The sequence below is a fragment of the Salarias fasciatus genome, chromosome 15 (genome assembly GCF_902148845.1).
Source record: "Salarias fasciatus chromosome 15, fSalaFa1.1, whole genome shotgun sequence".
Lineage (NCBI taxonomy): Eukaryota > Metazoa > Chordata > Actinopteri > Blenniiformes > Blenniidae > Salarias > Salarias fasciatus.
Genome location: NC_043759.1, coordinates 2652757 through 2678856, shown reverse-complemented (window position 1 = coordinate 2678856; position 26100 = coordinate 2652757). Strand labels below are relative to the sequence as shown.

General features: G+C 42.7%; 1 protein-coding gene and 1 long non-coding RNA gene across 2 annotated transcripts in view; both read right to left on the bottom strand.

Moving 5' to 3' along the window:
• Positions 1–316: 316 nt before the first annotated feature.
• Positions 317–1338, bottom strand: LOC115402472 (uncharacterized). The gene is made up of 4 exons (XR_003933120.1): positions 1292–1338; positions 987–1073; positions 881–909; positions 317–418 (listed from the first exon to the last, which is right to left on the bottom strand). It is a non-coding gene; the product is annotated as an uncharacterized LOC115402472 (long non-coding RNA).
• Positions 1339–17655: 16317 nt separating this feature from the next.
• Positions 17656–26100, bottom strand: part of LOC115402442 (uncharacterized) — a 34516-nt gene continuing 26071 nt past the window's right edge. Inside the window, exons 5-8 of the mRNA XM_030111006.1 lie at positions 20417–20500; positions 19947–20030; positions 19642–19728; positions 17656–17767 (exon numbers count right to left, since the gene is read on the bottom strand). Coding sequence (XP_029966866.1) covers positions 17691–17767; positions 19642–19728; positions 19947–20030; positions 20417–20500 — 332 coding nt within the window. The 3' untranslated portion in view covers positions 17656–17690. The remainder of the gene's footprint in view (positions 17768–19641; positions 19729–19946; positions 20031–20416; positions 20501–26100) is intronic.

Here is a 26100-nt window from a genome sequence, read left to right as displayed (position 1 = left end):
CTGTAGAGCAAAGTGATCGTACACTGTGGTAGAGTGGTACATGAAATTACATCAATATTTTTCTTCTCCATCTATTATGTAGATGTGTTTTGTAAGTGTTCTCAACGTGTCTGAAATGAATAAAGAAAAAAAGTTGCGATTTCACTAAGCTCCTGTTTATTAGAGGCAATGTGATGAGATTTATTTGTTCGTGTCCAACGTCACTCATAAACTGATACAAGTAGAAACAGAAGAAAAACTGTAGATAACTAAATGAGAACAGCTTCATTTAAAACAACATCCTGAATTTAGAGAAAACAGTGAAAGTGCTGACTCAGCAGCAGTGGACTGGCGATGTCGCTCAGTGGAGTCGGACAGAAACAGACGGCTCTCCCAGGTTCTCGTACGTCACTGCAGCCTCGTCTTCTTCACGCCGAGTCTGCAAACAGCGCTGGGTTAGGTAAACCTCCTGCACACACCGGGTCCAGGTTGTCTCGTCAGGTCAATGGATCAGCTGTTTTTTATTAAACCTCCTCTTTGTTGTCTTAAAATGCTGTATTTCAAGATACTGTGAGCATTTTCCACCGAAAATAGAAGAGATGTCCACCATGTTTGTCATGGGAGCAGGCAGAGAGACGGCAGTCTGACCTGAAGATGTGTCCAGAGGACAGACTGGGACGATCAAACACACATCTTTCCTGACATGTCTACAATATGTCCTGTGGACCAACGGAGCTGTTACACAGTCTGGAGTGAGACTGGGCTCCAGCTACACTTTAACCATCCAAATGTTTCTGATCTCTCTGAACGTCATTGAACAACAAATCCAACATGACAGAGATGTGAAGGAAAGATTCTTTCTCTGTAGACAGAAACATGTAGAACTCAGCTTTATACTCACTGTGGTTCCATCTCGTTGAATCTGTTGTTCTAAAAACAAAGAAAAAGTCAATTGAAGATTGAATCAACAGTAAAAAACTGGAGCAACTTGTTGACCTGAGACTCACCTTTAATTCTGGCCCACATGTTAACCGTCACAACACAAATGACAAGTGCTGCTAATCCCAGAGAGACGGCCAGATTTCTGCTCAGACCTGCAGAGAGAATCAAGACATGGCTTCAACAGTCTGACTGGAAAACGTCTTTCTTTACAACTGGTGAAAACAGAGAAGAAGTGGAGCTGCTGAGCTGCTCCTCCTCGTCTGAAACTCCTCCTGGAGCTCCAACAGGGATCTGGACTGGATCTGAACCTCTGCAGGTCTCAGCCTGGTTTTGCTCTTTAAACATTCTGATCAGAGTCAGGAGTCGTTACCTTGTGGATCTGCTGAAGCTCCACTGGTTCCAGTTGTGGTCGACTTTGTGCAGGTTTCTGGTTTTACTGTTGAATTTGTGCCTCCTGGACGAAAAATATACAAAACAGTTAAATCATATGAACAATTACTGAGATTCAGTCCTCATTTTTAAATCAAGCCTTGTTTTCAACCAACATCCATCAAATAAATATTTGTTTTTTCTTCTGTTGATTTGAGTCTCTGTTTCTGACTGGGCTCACCTGAGGGTCGAGGACTGAAACAAAACTTTTCTCCGGTTCTCCTTTCAGTCACTTCACAGCTCAGGAAGTGTGTTTGTGGGTGAAGATAATGTGACTTTTTCAGAGTCACAGTGGCAGAACATTCATTCTTTTCTGTCTTTGTCTGATTGTTGACTTCATCAATATCTTGATCATTGATCTTCCACTTCACTTCCTGTTCACACTTTTCCTCTGAAGACGTCACGGAGCATTTGAGTGTCTCCTCGTCATCGACTTCCTGTTCAGTCACTACTGAAAGAAAAATACAAATGAGACAAATGAGCCTTTTTTTCTGTGATCACAATAATACTGAATGTTCAAACATCTTATAAATACTCACTGGTTGCTACAGACAGATCCATGTCAGACCGGTTAACTTCAATGTGTCCCAATGATCCGTCTGATATGTATTGAAAACAGTCATAACGACCAACATCCTGAACTGTGACTTTCTTTATCATCAGAGAACAATCAGCTGTAACTCTCAGTCTGTCTGGTTCTGTTTCATTGTTCTGTTTTATCTTCCCAAGTTGAACCAGCTCCACTAAGGCAGTTTTTCCAGGAGTATAGTACCACGTTGTCCCATTACAGTCCTGTTGACCCTCCAGCTCATGTTGACAGGTCAGAGTGACGTCCTCTCCTGCTCTCTGAACAACTGCAGCCACTGGTGAGGAAGAAGAAGAAAACTCAGCACCAAAAACTATTTGTTCTGTAAAAACAAACGGTCACACTTTACTTGATGCACCCGGTATAACACATTATAAGTACATTTATAAAGCATTATAATGCCATTATAGCACATGTAGCTATAGTTATAAACACTCATAAATGATCACAATGCCAGGACCTAACCCTAACCCGATGCTGTGTAGTGGGTTATAAAGCATTGTGATCATTTCTGAGTATTTTTAACTACTTATAATGTGTTATACCGGGTGCTTCAAGTAAAGTCGTACCAAACAAACTGTTGGTAACAGTCACAACTGAGATCTCTCTCAACTTTTTGTCTGCATTTTCCCATTCAGTAACTTCATTAGTTTCCAAGGAAAGAGAGAACAACCGCAATAGATTACATCAGGTCCAGTTCTGAAACACTTAGTGTGGTAACAGGTCTAAATGTAGTCTGAGAACAGGTCCAAACTGAATCTGAAACTGGTCAATCCTTCTTACTGTCCTGATTGATGGCATACTTTGTGGAACATTCATTAGCTTTTCTATCTTTCCCGTTTTAAAGTAACTCCACTACTTTTGGAAGAAGTAACTAATAACGGTAATACTTTACTTGAAGCATACCTGTGTAACGCATTATAAGTAGTTATAAACACTCATAAATGATCACAATGCTTCATAAGCCACTATACAGCGTAGGGTTAGGGTTAGACACCAGGTCCTGGCCCTAATTCATGTTACAAAGTATTGTGATCATTTATGAGTGTTTTTAACTATAGCTAAACTTACTTGCTTCAAGTAAAGTGTTACCCTAATAACTGATGGAGGAGTGATTCTCAGTTACTTCTACAAAACTGAGTGTTGAAGTTTTCTGACTGAAAATGAGCAGATTGAACAAAAACATGTTGGTCTCCTGAAAAACATCAGAAGGGAAAACTAAAGTGGTGTTTGAGAGATATTTTCCAGTAATCTGAGTACTTACCTGAAGACTGAAGCACAAGGAGGTGAAATAGAAACATTTCCACAGGTCTGACTTCAGTCGTCGTCTCACTGGAGTAGTTTCCTAACTCTGCTTTTAAAGATGATCTGTCCACTTCTTGCAGTTCACTGATGTCACTTCCTCATCTTCACCTCAAGTTATTTTTATCTTGTGATCAGCGTTCACACCTTTAATAATAATAATGATAATAATAATGCATTGGTTTTATATAGCGCTTGCATTATTCATTCTCTCCATACTGGGTGGTGGTAAGCTACTGCTGTAGCCACAGCTGCCCTGGGGCAGACTGACGGAGGCGAGGCTGCCAGTCTGCGCCATCGGCCCCTCCGACCACCACCAACCATTCACTCTCACACTACTTTCATACTTAGGCACAGTGGATGAAGTGTCTTGCCCAGGGACACAACGGCAGTTTTATGCCTGTGGGAGCGGGGATCGAACCGGTTATGAGACGACCCGCTCTACCATCTGAGCGACTGTCGCACCTTTAGCAGTGTGAAATACGATAAAGCAGCTGATAAGAAGTGTGACCTTCAGCATGAGACAAAACGTGAAAGACCACAACTCTGTGAGCAAAGTTTGATACTTTTCCTTGAAGCTTTCTGGGTTGGTAGGTCGACTCTGCTGCTCAACAACATTTACCTTAAATCATTATGACTTGATGAGCCTCAATCAGGAGTATTTCTCATGCCTGAGGCCCCGTTTCCGAAAGCATCCTTTTTATTTCAGAAAAGTTTGGCGTTCAGGCGGCAACACCCTGAACCTTCATGGAGCAGACCTTTCATTCCGTGTTCTTCTGGGCGTTGATGTCAGCTGCCAACTGAGAGCTGATATCTTCATCAGGGATATTTAAGAGACGGATGTGTGAGTTGCTGTGCATTTTGTGTAACTCACACTGCCATAGTGAAGATGCACCCAGTGCATTATGGGTAGTGTAGTAAATGTTCAGTGTCCTCATCCAGCAGTCTGTGTAAGTTGGTGTACTCATTAATAAAAGGTAAAAATGGCTACCCAAGTCTGCATCCTCGTTTCGTAAAGAAGAAAAAACAAAAACAGAACCTGAGTGTTGTTATCTCCAGAACATGTTGGTTTGTTTACATTTCAGCAGAACATCTTATCAGCTTCTGAAGCTTGGTATTCGAGTCACAAGGACCTAATGTGTAGTTGATAGAACTGTTCCTTTACTTCATCCTGCCAGTAGCAGTCATACAAGTGTATCCTCCAACACAGCAGAGGTGCTTATGACTTCACTGCCATTACAATTTATTCATGTTGTGATCTGTCCACACCACTCAATTTTATTATACGGGGTTTAAAGATCAGTTACTCGAGTTTCCTCCTGGGAAAAGTTTTGACCGCCTGCAGCAGCTGCTGCTGCCTTGGTCCATGGTGATGGTGAGGTGAAATTGCTTTGTGCTTCTGCCTGCAGTGAGTTCAAATGCGAGGAGAGACGTTCATTTGATTGGTCAAGACTGCAGTCGGCTGTGTTAAACCCAGTCATGGCTTCTGTCCTCCCTGTTCGCCAGTTGCGCTGGTGGGAGGGACAGAGACGCTCTGCTCCAGACTGCGCTCTTCACAAACTTGCAAAATGCTCTGGACACGCCGGGGCGCAAGGGCGGCACACATGGTCTGCACCATGCTTTCATCTGGTCTGTAAAAGTAGAGCCCCAAGACTTTAAGGAGTGAAGACCCAAGACCAGACCAGGGTAGACGTTTGAACAAGTTTATTGAAAACAGGGGTGATCAAAAATGGCTGCTGCCTGGCGGCAGCGTTACAGGTTAGCTTAGTCTTGCGAGATGAGACGAGACGAGATGAGACGGGACGAGAAACAGGAGACGAGTTGTCTTGACTTTTATCTACCAATGTCAAAATGGGAAATGAAAATTGGCGGTAACACTTTATTTGAAGCCCCCCTGTATAACACATTATAAGTACCTTCGTAAAGTATTATAATGCCATTATAACACGTGTAGCTATAGTTATAAACATTCATAGATGACCACAATGCCAGGACCTAACCCTAACCCTAATCTATGCTGTATAGTGAGTTATAAAGCATTGTGATCATGTATGAGTGTTCATAACTACTTATAATGTGTTATACCAGGTGCTTAAATAGACCCTCCAGAAAAACGCGATTATGTAATCGCATGAATTCACGCATAAATCACCCTTTTGCTGCTGATTATGCGGAGGCCACATATTTTCCAAAAGGGCACATAATCCCCGCAATAATCTCACATTTACCAGGAAAAAAAGAGAAATGGTCTCGCTTGTAGCCAGAGCCAGATTAAGACACTGACGTGCCCCTGGGCAAGTTCTTTCAAAGTGCCCCTCTAAGCTAAAATTCTGACGCCTACAAAATCCTAAAGCACTTATTGTCCCCCAAAACACTCATTTAGTGTTAGAACAGGAGCAAGTACCCTGGTCTAAGCTGATCTATGAGCCCTCCGGTTGCATAGAAAGTAACCCACTTTTTGACTCAAAGAAAGCAACCACTCTGAAAACTTCAAATACCGTACTTGTAAAAATCTTGAATTTGGGTGAACATATAAAGGAGGCTAAATAACAGGGAAGTTCAAAACTTTTTGCTTTAATTATTTCATTGCAGTCACAGTTCATGGACAAAAAAAGAAAAAGATAAAATCTGAAATAATCAGCAGTTTGCCTGAAAATGCTCAAAGCATTTTCATTACACAACACAAACAGTCACTCTCACAACAAGAAAAAGGACGAGTTCAGAATTCTAAGAGTGACAATTATTTTACATGTCCATGTTTCTTAAGTGCAAGTTTGCAGTACATTAAAAAAAAAAAAAAAAAAATCTAATCACGAGTTAACAAATGTATGGGAAACGCTCATAAGTGCAAACATAAACCCCGTTACATGTGGACCATTATTGTTTACAACCACTTTTTATCGGTTCAACCTGGTTACAAGAGTAACAAGTTCAGTTCGTTCTTTTACTCAAAAAACGCTGCATCGCATCATTGAACACATCACCACGTCCTGCCGGCTTTTTCTCACAACATGCAGAGAGAGGCTGCAGCCCTTCTTCTTCTGTGGTGTCTGTGTAGAATAAGGTTGAAAATGCAAACAGCACACCTAGTGGCATGAAGTGCAAATGCAGTTATGGCGTAGTACTATTGAATGCCGAATATTGACTGCATGTAACCATCACGTTGATGCAAGCCGGGTAGTAGCGGGGCCCCATTAGGTAGGTTCCAGATGTGTCATTGTAAATTATCCGAGGATTTCAAGTTGTGTCGCTGATATCCGCCGTCTGTCGGGGCCCTCCTACCAACAACTAACCACTGAGCACTTGGAAAGGGCCCCATGGGGGGAATTTTCGACACGCTGTCATTGCAGCGTATAGTGTAGCGCCTTTAATTTGTCATTGAAACTGACTGATGTCAGCCGTCACTCGGGGCCCCCTTCAGCTTGGGGCCCTAGCCAGTAGCGGCGCCTCTGGCCAGAGAGAAGCAGCTGCTGCTCATTCCGCCTCCGATTTAAACAAACAAACAAAAATCCTTGGCAGTGGATTTCAATAAAGAGGGCCCGTGGGTTTTCATAACCCACCAATCTATGTAAGTTACGCCTCTGCTCTGGTTATGCGGCTACTGCCGTGTGCCCCTGTAGGTCTCGGGCCCCTGGGCAATTGCCCAGTTGCCCTAATGGTTAATCCGACCTTGCTTGTAGCGCTGTGACATTCAATGAATGAGTCGTTCGTTTGAACGGCTCTTTTATAGCGATGCTTCAACATTTTGGCAAATTGAAACATTTGGCGCAATTCCTTAGTCATTTCGAACAGCGTACTTACTTTTTGTTTTAAGGGCGAGCTGTTGTTTATTCAGAGGTGAGTCGGGGAAGGTTTTCAGGACGGACACAATGGAGGTGAATGGTATTTTTGTTCCCCCTCGTCAAACTCCTCGATGATAGCGACAGCGCATCCACGCCGCTGTTTGCCCGGGCCACGACTGTCCTGAATTCTGGGCAGCGTTTGAATCCTGGTCGCGGATCCTCATCGGAGCAGCGCACTTCCGTGTTTCCATCTGCACGGTCCAGCTGGTGCCCGCGTAGCAGCTGCCTTCGCCCAATCACGCTGGACACTTCGGACCCAACCTCCGTGACGTCACACTCGATCCATCTCGGTCTTCTGAACGCCTGTTCCATCGGGAACAAATCCTTTTCCCTGAACGACCTCATCTCAAGGGAAAACATGGATATAATGTGTATCACGGAGACTTGGCAGAAAGAAGAGGAGTTTATACATTTAAACGAGCTCTGCCCCACTGGATTTGCCGTGCATGGGAAGCCACGCCCCCATCGAGGTGGAGGGGGGTTGGCATTCGTCCACAAGGAGGATTATATTTGCAAAGTGATTCCTTCACAGGATTACTCTTCTTTTGAATCCCAGATGGTCAAGGTGGGAACCCTGCACCCTCTCTACTGTGTTGTGGTCTACCGTCCTCCTGGCTCTGCTGCTGCCTTCTTAAAGGATTTTAGTGACTTTTTATCCTCTATTATAAAGCTGGAACCTGTTTTAATCCTTGGAGACTTTAACCTTCATGTTGACAGCACCTCCTCACCCTATGCAATGGAATTTTTATCACTGACTGAAGCTTTTAACCTTGTTCAACACGTTTCATTGCCAACCCACCGAAAGGGCCACATTTTAGACTTAGTTTTTGCACTCGGCCTGGACATCTCGAATGTGTCTGTGATTGATGTCCACATGAGTGATCACTGTCTTGTGTCATGTGATTTGCATTTCAGTCTCGAGCCCAAACTTTTAAAAGTAAGGTCTCAGAGGCGGATCATCACTGCTAATACTGCAGAAAGGTTCTCTGTTTTGTTTGATCCCCCTCCTTTTACAAATGGCTCCAGTGTAGACGACCTAATCCAGTGCTTTGATGACCACTGTGTAATGGTTTTGGATCAAGTGGCTCCTGTTAAAGTCAATCTGTCTACGCAGAAAAAAGCATGTCCTTGGATAAACGAGCATATTTTAAGCTTTAAGAGACTGTGTCGAAAGACTGAACGCCTGTGGAAATCCACTAACCTTGAGGTTCACAGGCTCCATCTCAGGGATCTTATTTCCTCATACAACAAAATGGTTGAAAATGCCAGGTCCAACTATATCCGCCAACTGGTGGCAGCAAATAAGAAAAACCCTAAAGTACTGTTTGATACAATTAACTCTTTCATTTGCCCTGCTGCTCCTGTCACCCCCGTTTTCATCGAAGCTGACAGCCATGCTTTCCTGAATTTTTTCGCTGATAAAATCAAGAAGCTCAAGGACAACATGCCACCCCCTCAGTGTGGTGCCTCGGCTGCTGCTGAGCCTATCTCCAGCTTGTGGTCCACCTTCGAGCCTGTAACTCTTGCTGATGCTCTGGCTCTGGTAAACAAGACGAAACTCTCATCCTGTTCCTGTTCCTCTGATGTCATTCCCTGTAGACTGTTCCCAGAGGTTCTGGAGGCAGTTGGTCCCTCGGTCACTGAAATGATAAACCTCTCTCTGTCATCAGGTGTGTTCCCGAATGCCTTCAAGCACGCCATTGTGGAGCCTCTTCTAAAAAAAGGAGGTTTAGACCCGGCAGACCGAAATAGTTATAGGCCCATCTCTAAGCTGCCATTTCTGTCAAAGATTCTTGAGAAGGTGGTCTGCAATCAGCTGTCTTCCTACCTCGACCAATACAACCTCTTCGACAAATTCCAATCTGGCTTCCGTAAGCACCACTCCACAGAAACAGCCCTACTAAAAGTGTCCAGTGACATAATGATGTCTGCCGATTCGGGCAGTTGCACCGTCCTAGTTCTCCTGGATCTGTCCTCAGCGTTCGACACTGTTGACCACCAGGTCCTGCTATGTAGACTGAGGGACCATGTGGGACTGTCGGGGTCGGTTCTCCAGTGGTTCACTTCATATCTGTCTGGACGCAGCTTTTGTGTGTCTATAAACCAGGTTAAATCAGAGTCCATGAATCTGGCAAGTGGGGTGCCTCAGGGCTCCGTCCTGGGCCCTATTTTATTTCTATTGTATCTGCTCCCCCTGGGTAACATAATCCAAAGGTTTAAGGATGTCTCTTACCACTTGTACGCTGATGACATCCAGCTCTACTGCTCTTTCAAGCCAGATGGGATACAGAAGCTGGATTCCTTTTTCCACTGCTTGGCAGAAATCAAACAATGGCTCAGCAAAAATTCTCTCCAACTTAACGCAGACAAAACTGAAACACTCATCTTCGCCCCTGATGTCTCAATTCCAGGGATCAAACAGTACCTTGGTGACCTCGGGCAGTCTGCCAAATCCAGTCTTAGAAACCTGGGTGTTTTCTTTGATAAAGACATGTCTCTGGCGGAGCACTGCAAGCAGCTGACGAGAAACTGTTTCTTTCAATTGAGAAAAATCTCTAAACTTAGGAAAATGGTCTCATTCAATGATTTAGAGCTCATCATTCATGCTTTTGTCTCTTCGCGCTTAGACTACTGCAACAGCTTGTTCTCATGCCTGAATAAGAAGGAGCTTTCGAGGCTGCAACTTGTGCAAAACTCTGCAGCAAGAATCCTGACCCGCACAAACAGATGGACCCGCATTTCTCCCATTTTGAAGGAGCTTCATTGGCTGCCAGTCTCCTATAGAGTTAACTTTAAGATTTTGGTTTTAACCTTTCGGGCCTTGCACGACCAAGCTCCCTCTTATATTCGCGATCTGCTCCAGCCCTACTCCCCTGTGAGGGCTTTAAGGTCTGCGGACCAGAATCTCTTAAAGGTGCCGCGTACCCGCTTTAAGACCAGAGGAGCCCGATCATTCCAGGCCGTTGCTCCCAGGCTCTGGAACGATCTCCCGCTCTCTCTTCGATCAGTTGTGACTGTTGACACTTTTAAGTCACAACTTAAAACTTTTTTATTCTCTCAAGCATTTGCTTAGTTTTTCGGGCCTGTTTTGATCACATTTTTAGTGCTGCTTATTTATGTATGTGTATTTAATTGTTGTTTTATTTATGTATGCTGTGAAGCACCTTGTGACTTTGTGTCTGTGAAAGGTGCTATATAAATAAACTTTACTTACTTACTTACTTACTTACTCATCAAATACACAATCCAACAACCCCAAAACACTTTGGTGGACACGTTATAGTCCGCACATTCACTACGCTGTGAAATATTAATTAGACCCTCCAGAAAAACGCGAGCCAAAATTCTTGATTATGCGTACTTGAATCCCAGATTATGTGAGCTAAAATGCTTGATTACGCAAATGAATATGCAGAGTTTTTATGCCATTTTATACGGTGGCCGACAGGTGCAAACGCGCTGCAAACACAGAAAACACATGCAAGAAAGAAACGCTGCAAGAAAAAAATGCTGCAAAAGAAAAAAACACCGCAAACACGGAAAACACCTGCAAGAGAAAAATGCTGCAATCACAGAAAACACATGCAAGAAAAAAAAACACATGCAAGAAAAAAAACACTTGCAAGAAAAAAAAACACTTGCAAGAAAAAAAAACGCTGCAAGAGAAAAAACCGCTGCAAACAGAAAACACCTGCAAGAGAAAAATGCTGCAAATTCAATCCACAACGGAAGTGCGCCAGGTCGCTCCAAGAAGAAGAAGAAGAAGAAAAAAGTACGGAAGCCCTACAAGGACATGGTTAAATACTTTTTTTTTAATTTCCTCCGCTTTGCCGTGATAACGAGTTAATTTCAGTGGTTTATCGAGAAGTCGACTTATTTTTCCACGTTGTCTCGACAAAACGACAATACAGTGAACCGGAAATCCCAGTCTTTCACCAGACAGCGACGCTCCGCTGCCACGGACCACAGACAGAGGTGAGTTCAGCCTGTTTATGAGTTTTTTGTACTGTTACTCATTTCTGAATAACTTACATGATGCACGCAAATTAAACAACTGTCTGTCCAGCATTTGCACAGTGGAACTGCGATATTTAGCCTCCTAATGCAGGACCTGTGTGTTTTCTAGTGTCTGACCCAGACTGTCTGTTCTGGAGCAGCTCAAAGAACTGCAACAACCTCACCAAATTCACCAGGTCAGCTTTCTGTACTTATGTAATAATCAAAAAATGCTGTTTCCCTGCTTCCCATCCTGACAACTGTACTGTTTTGGTGTTTTTTCAGTTATATACATATAGCAGAACAGCCACTTTGGCTATAGCCATATGTTCATTACAGAAAAAAAGTTGTTTCAAATGAGTCGATGTTGACAGAATCATCAGTCACAGATAATGTTGAGTTACAAGAGCAAGGTGGCTGTAACTTGCTTGATAAACTTTAGATGTATTTGGAAGTCTCAAACATCCAAATAAAATAGAATACATTACTAATGTTTTGTCTGAATTCATAGCGAAGCAAAAACAGCAAACTTTTTTTGTTTGTTTTTTCACAAAATGAAATTAAAATGAATCAATTATGGAACAGTAAATTAGAAATTGGGACTTGAAATGAACCAGAGTGAAATTTAAGTTTTTCCTGAATTGGGAAAAAAACGTATTGCACTGGATGCTGAGTGCAGGAAGGTTCTGCTGTGTTCCAGCTTTACAGGCGTTATCCTATTGATGACAAGTAATGCTTCCTGATTATATATGTTTTTTTCTTTTGTAACTTCAGTTTTTGTTTTTACTGTGGCAGGTGGACAAAGATGCTGGTGGGATGAAGGATGAGGAAGCCCTGCCAAAGTCTCTTCCTCCTCCTGGAGCCGTGTGGAGGCCGGCTTTACTTCCTGCTCTTGCTCAGTTTCATGCCGTTTTATTTTCATGACAAAATCTTGTCAGATCCTGAATAATTTTATTGTAGAATATCATTGTCAACAAAGATTCTATTTTTGTATTAAACTGTTTGAAATTCAATCCAGTTTTTTGTAATGTCTTCCAGTCAAATTGTTTTGGTTCCTATCTATGATTTTATGAATCACAGCTGCTCCTGAGCCCACATGGGTGTCATGCATGAGGACATTGTCAAAAATGTTTGAGTACATCAGCCTCCATTTGAGGGTATAAATGCATATATATAGAACAATTAAACAGTCTTTTCTGGACAGTTTCATCTTTATAAAGAGATACTCTTCATAAAAACTGACTGACTCAACAAATCAGTCAAAGCAAGAGATTCAATTCACACAAATTTATAGATCTTAACTGAAATGTGGCTGTGGTGTAAATTTGGCTGTACCATAAACTGAACTGCCTGGTTTTAGGTTTGAAGTTAACCATTTGTTCCGTCACACTGTTGTCACACAGGTGTAAGATTCAGATAAACCAGCTGACATCAAGCTTTATCAGGCTACATGTCTGACATCTTGGTTGCTTTGATGTGTAAATAAAAATATCTACAAAAATGATAAACATTCAAGCATTTTTTTGAGACTGTCCTATAAAATTAAATGATTTAACATGACCTAATGATGGTTTGACCTTTCAAAATAAACAAGCACACATGGATCTCGAGTGTTACTTCAGTATTAAAGAATGCCACAGCTGAGCACAGCAGTGTAAGTTAAGCGTATACAATGGATTTTTTTCTTTAAGAAAATGGATATTTGTGAAGCATAGTTGGACTTAGAGGACATGCAAACATCCCACATTAAAACTGAACACATTTATTTGTTTCAGTGCATCCATGATACGTTCCATACAAACTAACACTGTGAAAAAAGAAAAAAAAATCAGAAAACAGGTGTGTATAAAACACTGGAAATGGAAGTGTGCTCAAAGCGGTAGGCTAAAGTTTTTAATATTGGCTGTTGTGGCAACAGTTTTGGTAGGTGGGGGTTAATCTGACTGACAGCTGTGTTCTCATTAAGACCTCGGCTGTCTGTACAGTCTGGTTGCCTCAGCAGCATCATGACCTGCCTCAAGATTCAGTTTATTTATGACCACAAGGCAGAGCTGGTGAAGATCTGGATCACAGACTAAGTCAGTTTTCCAAAGACAGATGTCCTCCAAGACAATGTTCCCTCTGTCCACTGGCTGGTGGTCGTCCTGCGCTTGGTAAAGTTCTGGTACATGATACAGAGGAAAGGTTTTCCATGGAATGGATCGTATCTTTTAGTGCCTGGCTGGATCCCGGTGTTCCACATTGTCATCACGATGTCCAGCTCCTTCTGTAAAATAAAAAAGACACAAGACATCGGTCAGTAAAAGTGAATAAGTGAGTAAATGAAAGTGAGTTAGTGAGCATGTGAGTGAGTGAATGAAAGGAGACGTTACAGCAGAACTGGACATGACATTCAAACTACTACTGTTTTCTTTCTCGCCATTATCAGTGTTCTGTGCATGCCACTTGGTTTTGTGTGTGTGTGTGTGTGTGTGTGTGTGTGTGTGTGTGTGTGTGTGTGTGTGTGTACATGTATGTGCATATATGAGTCATTTGGTGCAGGTCTACCAGGTGTGAATGGGTGTGTTTGTGTTTTGAGCTGTGTTCTTATGCTATCTTTTGTTTATAGTGAAACTATAAAACTTGAAAATCAATAAAAGTATTGTGGGAAAAAATGAAACAAAGCAGAACTGAATGAGACCCTTATCAACCACATCCCCACTTAAGTTTTACACTGATTAGAACTCCTGCAACAGGTTTCTCCAGCAGTCTGCTTGCTGTCTTTGATTTTGTCGCCATCCACTTTTAACTCACTGCTCCACTATTTTTCTTACAAGTCACATGTCTGTCTGCATGAAGCAGCATGGAAAAGCTGACCTGGTGAATTTGGTTGTTACAGTTCTCTGAGCTGCTCCAGAACAGACACAGTCTGGGTCAGACACTAGAAAACACACAGGTCCTGCATTAGGAGGCTAAATATCTCAGTTCCACTGTGCAAATGCTGGACAGACAGTTGTTTAATTTGCGTGCATCATATAAGTTATTCAGAAATGAGTAACAGTACAAAAAGCTCATAAACAGGCTGAACTCTCCTGTCTGTGGTCCGTGGCGGCGGAGCGTTGCTGTCTGGTGAAAGACTGGGATTTCCGGTTCACTGTATTGTCGTTTTGTCGAGACAACGTGGAAAAATAAGTCGACTTCTCGATAAACCGCTGAAATTAACTCGTTATCACGGCAAAGCGGAGGAAATTAAAAAAAAAAGTATTTAACCATGTCCTTGTAGGGCTTCCGTACTTTCTTCTTCTTCTTCTTCTTGGAGCGACCTGGCGCACTTCCGTTGTGGATTGAATTTGCAGCATTTTTCTCTTGCAAGTGTTTTCTGTGTTTGCAGCATTTTTCTCTTGCAGCGTTTTTTTTTCTTGCATGTGTTTTTTTTCTTGCATGTGTTTTCTGTGATTGCAGCATTTTTCTCTTGCAAGTGTTTTCTGTGTTTGCGGCGTTTTTTTCTCTTGCAGCATTTTTTTCTTGCAGCGTTTCTTTCTTGCATGTGTTTTCTGTGTTTGCAGCGCGTTTGCACCTGTCGGCCACCGTAATTTTATGCGGTAAAATTGCGGACAGTTGTGAAGTATGCTGTGAAGAATGCGAAAGGATGCCAGATATGTAGGTTACCCTCTCTCTCTCTCTCTCTCTCTCTCTCTCTCTCTCTCTCTCGCTCTCACGCACGCACGCACGCACGCACGCACGCACACACACACACACACACACACACACACACACACACACACACACACACACACCACTAAATCACATTCATTTTATATTAGTTCGTTATTTATCTTAAAGGGGACGTTGATCAGCCGGTTTTGCTCATCCGTATTTAATTTCTGGCCCCCCTAGAGGGCCTATACAGGATAACCGGCACTGAAAGCTTCTTAGATCTGTGTCTTTTACTGCGCCACTTCCTTACTTTTCTTCCTTCCTCCGAAAACGCTCTGTTCAATTGACTCCATCCCAGTCTCATCCATGTGCGCATCCCACTCGCTGTGATTGGTCACACCCACTTTGCCGGTACAGAAGTCGAGATAACTGACAAGCGTTGCCATATCAGCTGTTTGTGAAATGGCACATTTCTCAGAAATCCAGCCATACTGTGCCTCTTCTGTGTAATCACTTCCATTTAACTTCGCGTTGCGTTCAAGGACCTCCTCAGCGGTGTGGTGCATTCAAAGACAGTTGGTGACGACTGCTGGCTCTCCTCTGTGACTCAGACGTGTAAACAGCTGATTGTAAAAATATTTATTTGCCTCTACAGTGTTTCCTGCGGGATAAAAGTTTAGCCAAGGGGGAACGTGTGTGTGGGGGGGACGAGCATTGCCAAGAAGTGACGCTGAGCAGCGCGCTGCTCACACGGAGTGTCCAAGCAGCCGCCGCTGCTGCTCCGCGGTGCACAACTGCTAATTAGCCGCAAACACAGCGCAGTTTTTTTCTCCTGTCCGTTGTCCGGGTGCTGCAGAATTTAGCGGGAGCGGGGCGCCCGGACTGAAAAGGTCTGGCAGAAACCCTCATGGGACGATTGTATTTTCACTAACCTGCTGCAGTGACGCTGCTCTGATAATAAACATGCTACGTCATGGTGTAGCACACGATGTGCTATCATGCTAGGATAGCTCCGATGCACCACAGACATGCTGCATTGTGTTTTCGTTTCAACTTGTAGTGATCCCACACTTTGCGTCCCAAAACGCTTACTATTATTATTATTATGGTAGAAAACATTCACCCGCTTGTGGCAGATAACCCCGCTATTTACTCGCCAAACAGAAAATTCATCTGCCGTTTGCGGGTGGTAATTGTAACTTTTTTGCGCTATTCCCCTATCAGCTGATGATTTCTTCGAGCACCCAACCTTACCATCTAAAATATCTTTTATAGCTAACACAAAATAAACACAGGACACTGAAAAGTTCTAACTTACCGCTTCTGCAAAACAGTGCCGTGCAAAATGCCGTTGGCAGACAGAGACTGGAGTATTTGTCTTCTTCTGAACCGGAAAAAGAAATAATTTCCACTGCTACCTGGCGATTTCGTCTTCAGGAAAGCCAAATAAACATTTTCTGGGAGCCATGTTCTCTGGATCTAACACCAACACACTCACACCAGGCACAGAGAAGGCACGGCCGGGTCTCAGCATGACCATATAAGGAAGCCCGGATCACATCTACGTCACACCGGTCCGGCTTGAAAAACCCTCAGTGAACCAGAGCCTTCACAGCCAGGCAGAACTGTTTTCAGGGCTTGCGGGCAAAGACATGAACCGCATTACTGGACACTTTGGTGTCGTTTCACATTGGCATCAGACTATTTAATAGTGTTTACAGGTTTAAAAAAGAGGTCCACTGATTACTCACCAAAGCTCATCAATGGAACACACACACACACTTTATCACAGGTTTTAGCAAGTGTGTGTGTGTGTGTGTGTGTGTGTGTGTGCGCGCGCAATTGCTAAAACCTGTGAGAAAGCCGTCAACACGGTGTTTCAAATGAACTGGTTTCCTTGTTACCTGGTGACTGACTTCCTTTAGCACTTCCTGCTGCTGCTGCTAGTAGCAGCGGATGTTGAAATCAGACTCATTAAAGGTCTGAACGGCTTTTTGTCTGGTTTTTAACATCTATCAGCAACAAGGGACGTGAAAGAAACCCAGTCGCCAGTTAATAGGGAAACCAGTTCTTCCAAAACACCGGCTCCTCTCCGGGTTCTGGACACTCCTCCTCCGCGGGGGTAACCTACATATCTGGCATCTTTTCGCATATTTCACAGCATACTTCACAACTGTTGGCAATTTTACAGCATAAAATGGCATAAAAACCCCACATATTCATTTGTATAATCAAGCATTTTAGCTCGCATAATCTGGGATTTAAGCACACATAATCAAGGATTTTTGCTCGCGTTTTTCTGGAGGGTCTACTTAAAGTAAAGTGTTACCAAATTGGCTATTGGATTTCCCAAATCAGAACGAAATTCAAATGGTCAGAAGACGTACAGACTGAAAACACACTGCATGGTTACATTTGTCTTCTGTACAGGTGATATTCTATCAAACAATGTTTATGTGTACAGAAGCATATATATGTATATACATTTGTTTAAATGTGTATATGAATCTCGGAATTAATATTTTTTGGAAACAGAAATAATTACATACATGATTTTTTTTTAATATTGGAGAAGGTGTGGAGTTAAATAAATTTTACTTCTTTCTTCTGCCCTTCACACAATGTTCAAATCGATGTGAGAGATTATGCATGACTGTAGAAATTTTAAGTGGATATATTTGAGTTTGCATCAATGTTTTTCCTCTTGATTATCTATTTTGCAAGTATTTGTTTTGAAGGTATTTTAATTGTGTCTGAATGAATAAAGAAAAAACTCTGTTGCTGTTTTACTAAGCTCCTGTTCACTGGAGGCAATGTGCTGAGATTATTTGTATAAATCCAACGTCACTCATAAATTGAATTAAGTACAAACAGAAAACTGAAGATAAAAATGACAAAAGCTCCATTTAAAACAACATCCTGAATTTAGAGAAAACAGTGAAAGTGCTGATTCAGCAGCAGTGGACTGGTGTTGTCGCTCAGTAGAGTCGGACAGAAACAGACGGCTCTCCCAGGTTCTCGTACGTCACTGCAGCCTCGTCTTCTTCACGCCGAGCTGCAAACAGGAAACTGGATTCACTTCTGAGATTCAGGCTCCGTTCACACCACTGTCAGGGATCCTCTGTTTCTTTTGTCAAGTCTTCCTCCCTCCCCTCCGCATTGACACCCAGAGATATCTATAATGAAGGCTGGATGTTTCACCCACGCTACTGGTAAATGGAGTCTGAAGCTTGAAAATGTCACAAACATCCTCCTGTGGCGTCGATGTTCTGGACGGTTAAACACCCAAAGAGAAACTGGGACTGGCCTTGAATGTTTTTACATTTTTAGATGGTTGAAATCCAACATTAGTTTGTTTCTGATGTGAAGCTGCTCCACTCCCATTAAAACATTCACATTAAAAAAATTTTGAGCATTAAAATGGTGATTTTATTGTGTTGATTATAAGTTCACAAATGATTTGATTAATAATGATGAATTATGGTCAGATTTGCGATTAATAAGTTTCCTTTTTTTTAATTGTCTGAAAACTCTAAAAATGTAATTACCCAACTAGAGATCTAACTATGAAAGATGAACAGAGCACAGAGTGAGAGTGAACTTCAAATAAACATAAAACAAATCCGTCAATACAGACCTTCAGTCTCACAGATCTGGGTGAAAGCTCGCCTTTGGCAAGATGGCCGCCAGTGATGCTGTTTGAAACTCCACCATGGAGAATCAAAGCCTTTGTGTATATATCCGTGTTTACGCCTGCTTTCCCTGAGTGTCGGCGCCACAGTGTGGTGTAAACAGGGCTTTACTGTCAGCACAGTGCAGATGACACTGCAGGCTTCAGCTACATAGCCTCGTGAACCAGACCCGCCCACTCCTCATCCACATTGGATTTGGATTTGGGCTTAGTCTGGATAGGAGCCCATAGAAACCCCTTGTAGGGGCTGTCGGTTCCTCCTTTGACTGACAGCGCACTTCAGCCAATCAGCGCTTCAAAACAAATACGTCATCAAAATGCGTTAGCTTCTCTAAGGGTTAGCATTACCTCATTAGCTCTAGCTTCTCTACTCGCAAAGACACGCAAAAACGTCTTTTCCTGTAAGAAACTCACCAGGCGCAGGCTCTTGCTCTTGCTTGATTGTTGTAATACTTGGTATTTGGGCTATAACTTTACTGATTGCAGCTTTCAGACGATGGTTAAAGTCCGCAATCTCCGCTACGCGCAGTGATGGTGTCACTTCCAGTTTAGCCACCGGAATTCACCAAAGAAAAATTGAAAACAAAAAGCGGCAACGCTGATTGGCTTGGCCGTGAATGATCGAGTGAAATCCCCTTCTATGGGCTCCTACCCAGACTGAGCTCATCTCGAAAACCCAAAGGCGGATGAGGAGTGGGTGGGTCTGGTTTACGAGGCAACCTGCGACACTTTAACCATCCAAATGTTTCTGATCTCTCTGAACATCATTGAACAACAAATCCAACATGACAGAGATGTGAAGGAAAGATTCTTTCTCTGTAGACAGAAACATGTAGAACTCAGCTTTATACTCACTGTGTTTCTGACTGCCCTCTCCCTCTCCCTCTCCCTCTCTCTCTCTCTCTCTCTCTCTCTCTCTCTCTCTCTCTCCCCCCTCACCCCAACTGGAAAAGCAGAAAGAAGCCACCCCTGAGTCTGGTTCTGCAGGTTTCTTCCTTTTAAAAGGGAGGTTTTCCTTTCCACTATTGCCTTTGCTTGTGCATGTGGATCTGTTGGATTTTCTCTGTAAAAGTGTCTAGAAATGATGATGTTGTAATTGGCACTTTATAAATAAATCTGAGTTGAATTGAATTGAATTTTCTCCTCTTTGAATCCGTTGTTCTAAAAACAAAGAAAAAGTCAAATGAAGACTGAATCAACAGTAAAAAACTGGAGCAACTTGTTGACCTGAGACTCACCTTTAATTCTGGCCCACATGTTAACCGTCACAACACAAATGACAAGTGCTGCTAATCCCAGAGAGACGGCCAGATTTCTGCTCAGACCTGCAGAGAGAATCAAGACATGGCTTCAACAGTCTGACTGGAAAACGTCTTTCTTTACAACTGGTGAAAACAGAGAAGAAGTGGAGCTGCTGAGCTGCTCCTCCTCGTCTGAAACTCCTCCTGGAGCTCCAACAGGGATCTGGACTGGATCTGAACCTCTGCAGGTCTCAGCCTGGTTTTGCTCTTTAAACATTCTGATCAGAGTCAGGAGTCGTTACCTTGTGGATCTGCTGAAGCTCCACTGGTTCCAGTTGTGGTCGACTTTGACAAGGTTTCTGGTTTTACTGTTGATTTTGTGTCTCCTGGACAAAAAAAAAAAAGAAAACAAGACAAAACAAAACAAAAAAAAACACAAAACAATCAAATCCATAATTAATGACATTAGTCCTCATTCACTGCTGGCTGGAGAGCGATGTGGAAAGACTCTCCAGTGTTTGTGTATCCTTCTTTTAAACCACAGCAATAAATCATTAATTTGGCTGAGGCTCTAATGACTTCAAATCAGCTTTTCTGCAACTGTAAACTCAGAGATTCCTGTCTCAGAGTCGATGGACTCGCAGTTCAGGGTGAGACTCAGCATTTGTTGAACCTGCTTCATGAAACAAAGCGCTGGACTGGATCTGAACCTCTGCAGGTCTCAGCCTGGTTTTGCTCTTTAAACATTCTGACCAGAGTCAGGAGTCGTTACCTTGTGGATCTGCTGAAGCTCCACTGGTTCCAGTTGTGGTCGACTTTGACAAGGTTTCTGGTTTTACTGTTGATTTTGTGTCTCCTGGACAAAAAATACACAAAACAATTAAATCATATAAACAATTACTGAGATTCAGTCCTCATTTTTGAATCAAGCCTTGTTTTCAACCAACATCCATCAAGTAAATGTTTGTTTTTTCTTCTGTTGATTGGAGTCTTTGTTTCAGACTGGGCTCACCTGAGGGTCGAGGACTGAAACGAAGCTTTTCTCCTGTTCTGCTGTCAGTCACTTCACAGCTCAGGAAGTGTGTTTGAGGGTGAAGATAATGTGACTTTTTAAGAGTCACAGTGGCAGAACATTCATTCTTTTCTGTCTTGATCTGTCTATCTTCATCAAAATCTCGATTTTTGAACATCCACTTCACTTCCAGTTCACAGTTTGCCTCTGAAGACGTCACGAAGCATTTCAGTGTCTCCTCATCATCGACTTCATGTTCAGTCACTACTGAAAGAAAAACACACAAATGAGAAAAATTAGCTTTTTTTTCTGTGAACACAGCGATAGTGAAGGTTCTAACAGCTTATAAATACTCACTGGTTGCGACAGACAGATCCGTGACAGACCATTTAACTGGAATGTGTCCCAATGATCCGTCTGATTTGTATTGATCACAGTAATAAAGACCAACATCCTGAACTGTGACTTTCTTTATCATCAGAGAACAATCAGCTGTAACTCTCAGTCTGTCTGATTCTGTTTCATTGTTCTCTTTTAGCTTCCCAAGTTCAACCAGATCCACTGTGGTATATATTCCAACATAATAGTTCCACGATGTTCCATTACAGTCCCGCTGACCCTCCAGCATATGTTGACAGGGCAGAGTGGCGTCCTCTCCTGCTCTCTGAACAACTGCAGCCACTGCTGAGGAAGAAGAAGAAAACTCAGCAGAAAAACTAAATTTGTTCTGTAAAAAGAAACTGTAGGTAACTTACACTCATGTAACAATCACTGCTGAGATCTCTCACAATTTTTTATTTGCATTTTAAATTTCAGCAATGTCATTAGTTTCCAAGGAAACGGAGAATTACTGTAATAGATTACATCAGGTCCTCTTCTGAGACACAGTTTTCTTTGGTTTATGACAATTAAAGTAAACTCAGTCTCAACATAGTGTTGTAACAGGTCTAAATGTAGTCCGAGAACAGGTCCACACTTAATTTAAAACTGTTCAATACTTTTTGCTTTTCTAATTGAAGACATACTTTATGAAACATTCAGCAACTTTTCATTCATTCCAGTTTGTAAAGTAACTCCACTACTTTTGGAAGAAGTAACTAATAACTAGTGGAGGACTGATTCTCAGTTACTTCTACAAAACTGAGTGTTTTCTGAGTTTTCTGACTGAAACTGAGCAGATTGAATCAAAACATGTTGGTCTCCTGAAAAACATCAGCAGTGAAAACTGAAGTGGTGTTTGAGATGTGAGCAGGTAAAGCATGAATGTAAAGAATATCAGAGAACAATGTGAAAAGCTAAAAGAGACTACTTAAGAAAATTTAACAGAGACCGATCAAAACTAAAATTGAAAAACCCAAAAGTTTTTTGGAGGAAACTGAATGAATCTAAAAAAAAAGAACACTGTCCTCTTTCTATTGAAGCGTTCACAGAGCACTTCAAAGATTCAGACGAGGATTTACAGTCAGAGCATGACCTTAACAAAGACCTTATAGAAGATACATCTTAGGATAGAATCCTGAACAGTCGCTTTACTGCGGCCAAAATATATAAAGCAAGAACAAAGTTAAAAGCTGGAAAAGCTGCAGGAATAGATAAAGTGATCACTGAGTATATTAAGAATACAGCTGAGACATTTTCCCCATATACGTTGTCTTGTTTAACAAGATCCTAGACTCTGGGATCGTCTCTGAGGACTGGCTGCTGGGCCTAATTGTTCCCTTTTATAAGAACAAAGGAGATGTGAGGGACACTAGCAGTTATAGGGGGATCAGCTCCTCAGCTGTCTTGGTAAATTATTACCTCCGCCAGGAGGTTATGGAATCATGTCAGTTTGTTGGTTGGTTTGTTAGCAAGATCCCGGAAAAAGTAATGGACGGATTGCAATGAAACTTTGTGGAGAGGTGGGTCTTGGGCTAATTTAGAATCCATTAAATTTTGGTGAAGATCTGGATCACTGTCTGGATCCAGGAATTTTTTCAAGGATTCTTTCTCATTGACAGATACGGAGTCTTTCACATGGTTGGGCAGACCCGCCGACACGGAAGTGGGAAGCGCCGCGCACAGACTGTCAGATCGGCGTCCCTGTTAACCGATCTGACGGCTCATACAGGAGGTGTGGGACAGCGCAGCGTCCGTAGCGGCTCGCGCCGTGGACCGCGGCGCTCTGCTCCTCTCTATTTTCTCTGCACGCCGCGCGCCGTGCACCGCCAGTTGTAAAGCTGGACACAGCAGATCGCACCACACAGGAAGTCGGGAACGGAAAATACGAGAGAATCCGGTCAATTTTCAAATTAAAATGAAATAAAATAACATAATTATGTGGCTTTTCGGTTCTCCTTTTCAGATAAACACACACACACACACACACACACACACACACACACAGGGAGAGAGGGCGAGAGAGAGAGGCACCGCAGCACTCCGCTACGATCACACCCCCGATCACGTTTGATTATATATGGTGTTCTTATTGTTGTTGGTGACTGATTTGAGCTGTGGCGGAGGTCTGCGCTCTCTGAGTGCCAATTTCTAGTTTACAAATGTCTTAAAAGAGAGGCTCTGTAAGTTCTGTGAAGAAAAGTCTGTCTGTCTGAAAACACAGAAAACATTAGAAGACATTACTCAACTGTGGATCACATATTTCTTCTTAAACCGCTGACTGACCTGCACTGTTTTAAAAAGAAAAATGATTTGTTGCTTTCATTGACTATAGTCAGGCCTTTGACAGTGTTTGGCGTGAGGCTCTGTGGTAGAAACTCTCGACAGCTACTATCAGGGGTAAATTCTTGGAGGTGGTTAAAAACATGTATTAAACGAGAAATTGGCACTCAGAGAGCGTAGACCTCCGCCACAGCTCAAATCAGTCACCAACAACCGTAAGAACACCATATATAATAAAACAACATTGTGATCGGAGCGGAGTGCTGTGGTGCCTCCATAGGTGAAAGTAAGCCGGAACGCACCGGAACGCCGTGCCGGTAAGAAATATACTGGCCTCTTCTACCGGAACGCCCCGGAACGCCTCTGAAAAGCAACTTTCACTCATGCATACAAAGCGAGCCCTTTCTTTTTTCAAGCAAATTTGACCGAAATAAGTGTAAAATTGATGAATACATAAAACTCATCTCCAGACTACATCTTCTGTGACATGTTGAACAAGGTTAATGCGCCTGACGAGCACTGGAGCACTCGCTTACCGTGACAGGTTGCAGCTTGTAGCGGCAGTCACTCACTGTAGCGTAACGTTAATCCAATGTCCACTGCTGTGTGTTTTTTGCAGACAACAGGGTCGTCATTTTTGCAAAATAAACAAAACATAAATCCACAAGTAATAAATTGTGAGGGTTCAAGCATCGTAAAATATCCTCCATCTCTCTGTCATGCGAGCAGCATCACTCCTTCCGCAAACAAGCACACGTGGAAGTGAGGTCAATCAATCAATCAATCAATTTATTTTTGTATAGCCCAGTATCACAACAACAGTTGCCTCAGAGGGCTTCAAGATGTTACATTGGTCGGTAAAAGTAAAAACAGTGAATAAGCATAATGGAAATATGTCAATATTTACAGTAACGAGACAGAACGAAGCAACCACCGCCTTAGACCCTCACATCCGGCAAGAAAAAACTCCAAAAACCCAGTGGGAAAAGAAGAAATCTTGGGGAGAACCACAGTATGGAGGGATCCCTCTCCCAGGGACGGACAGCTTTGGCAACAGCTAGCACGAGACAATAAGAAGTAAAGCCTAGGACTATGTTGAGGACAGTCCGTTGGACGGTCCAGCACAAGAACCACGGATCCCAGCAGTAGAACCGAAGCCAGTCCACGGGCAGGACCGACAGGGGTGTCCTCCCGGTCCGGACGGAGCTTGTTCATAGGCCTTCGTAATAGTGGAGTCAGCAACTGAGGTAAACTCAATGCGTTCTTTTCATTGGATGGCTGGTTGCCTAGGTGATTTAAGGACACTGCCCTGTCCCCGTCTGAAGAGACAACTGGGACAGGTCAAAAATGCAAAGAAAAATTAAAAAAACATTAAACTAAAAACAATATATATATATATATATATATATATATATATATATATATATATATATATATATATATATATATATATATGTTGTTGCGGCGGCAGGCGCCGCTGGGGGCCGCCATACCTTTTGGTGCCGCAAGGCATCATGGGAGGGGATTGTTCGGGCCGTTTCAAGATGTATTTTGTGTTAAAATGTGTTAAAATGTACTTTGTTTTGTTACAGGTGTGTTAAGTTATTGTTTTTCTATGTGTTGATGCCTTTTTCCGGTCTTTTTATGTTATGTTTCATTTACGTTATGTTGGACCAACAGTGAGAAGGGTCGGTGTGAGAGTGACATGGCCTCTGTGTCAATATTGTTTGGTGAGAGTGACATACTCCCAGTATACATTAGGAGTTACAACAATAAAAGCTTTGGATGAGCTTAAGATCAGCAGTCCTTGTTAATTGTTCCCTCCATTGTGAACAGGCCACTGCCTCCATCACATTATGTATTATATTCAAACATTCAAAATAACAGTCAAACAATTAAAAAAGCATTATGCTTTCAAGGATGTCAAAAAATTGAAGGATTTATCAATATCTGTCTTGTACGATGCTCGCACGCTTTGCACACAAACTAAAACATTTTTTTTGAGTTACACAACCCAAGAATCTTATCTTACTTTCACCCCTGGGTGCCTCTCTCTCTCGCCCTCTCTCCCTGTCTGTGTGTTAATCTGAAAAGGAAAACCAAAAAGCCACATAATTTATGTTATTTTACTTCATTTTAATTTGAAAATTTACCGGATTCTCTCGTATTTTCCGTTCCCGACTTCCTGTGTGGTGCGATCTGCTCTGTCCAGCTTTACAACTGGCGGTGCACGGCGCGCGGCATGCGGAGAAAATAGAGAGGAGCAGAGCGGCCGCGGTCCACGGCGTGAGCCGCTACGGACGCTGCGCTGTCCCACACCTCCTGTATGAGCCGTCAGATCGGTTAACAGGGGCGCCGATCTGAAACTCGGTGCCCGGTGTGCGGCGCTTCCACTTCCGCGTCGGAAGCGTCGCGTCCTGTGTGAACCAGGCGTTTGTCCCCCCTGTCGGCGAGTCTGCCCAACCATGTGAAAGACTCCGTATCTGTCAATGAAAAAGAATCCTTGAAAAAATTCCTAGATCCAGACAGCGATCCAGATCTTCACCAAAATTTAATGGATTCTAAGTTAGCCCAAGACCCACCTTTCCACAAAGTTTCATTGCAATCCGTCCATTATTTTTTCCATAAACTTGCTAAAAAACCAACAAACCAACCAACCAACAAACCAACCAATAGACAGACGTGATTACATAACCTCCTGGCGGAGGTAAAAAATATCAAGTCCTGTGTTTATATTAATGGAACTAAATCTGAATTCTTTGTGAGTCTGAAGGGAGTAAGAC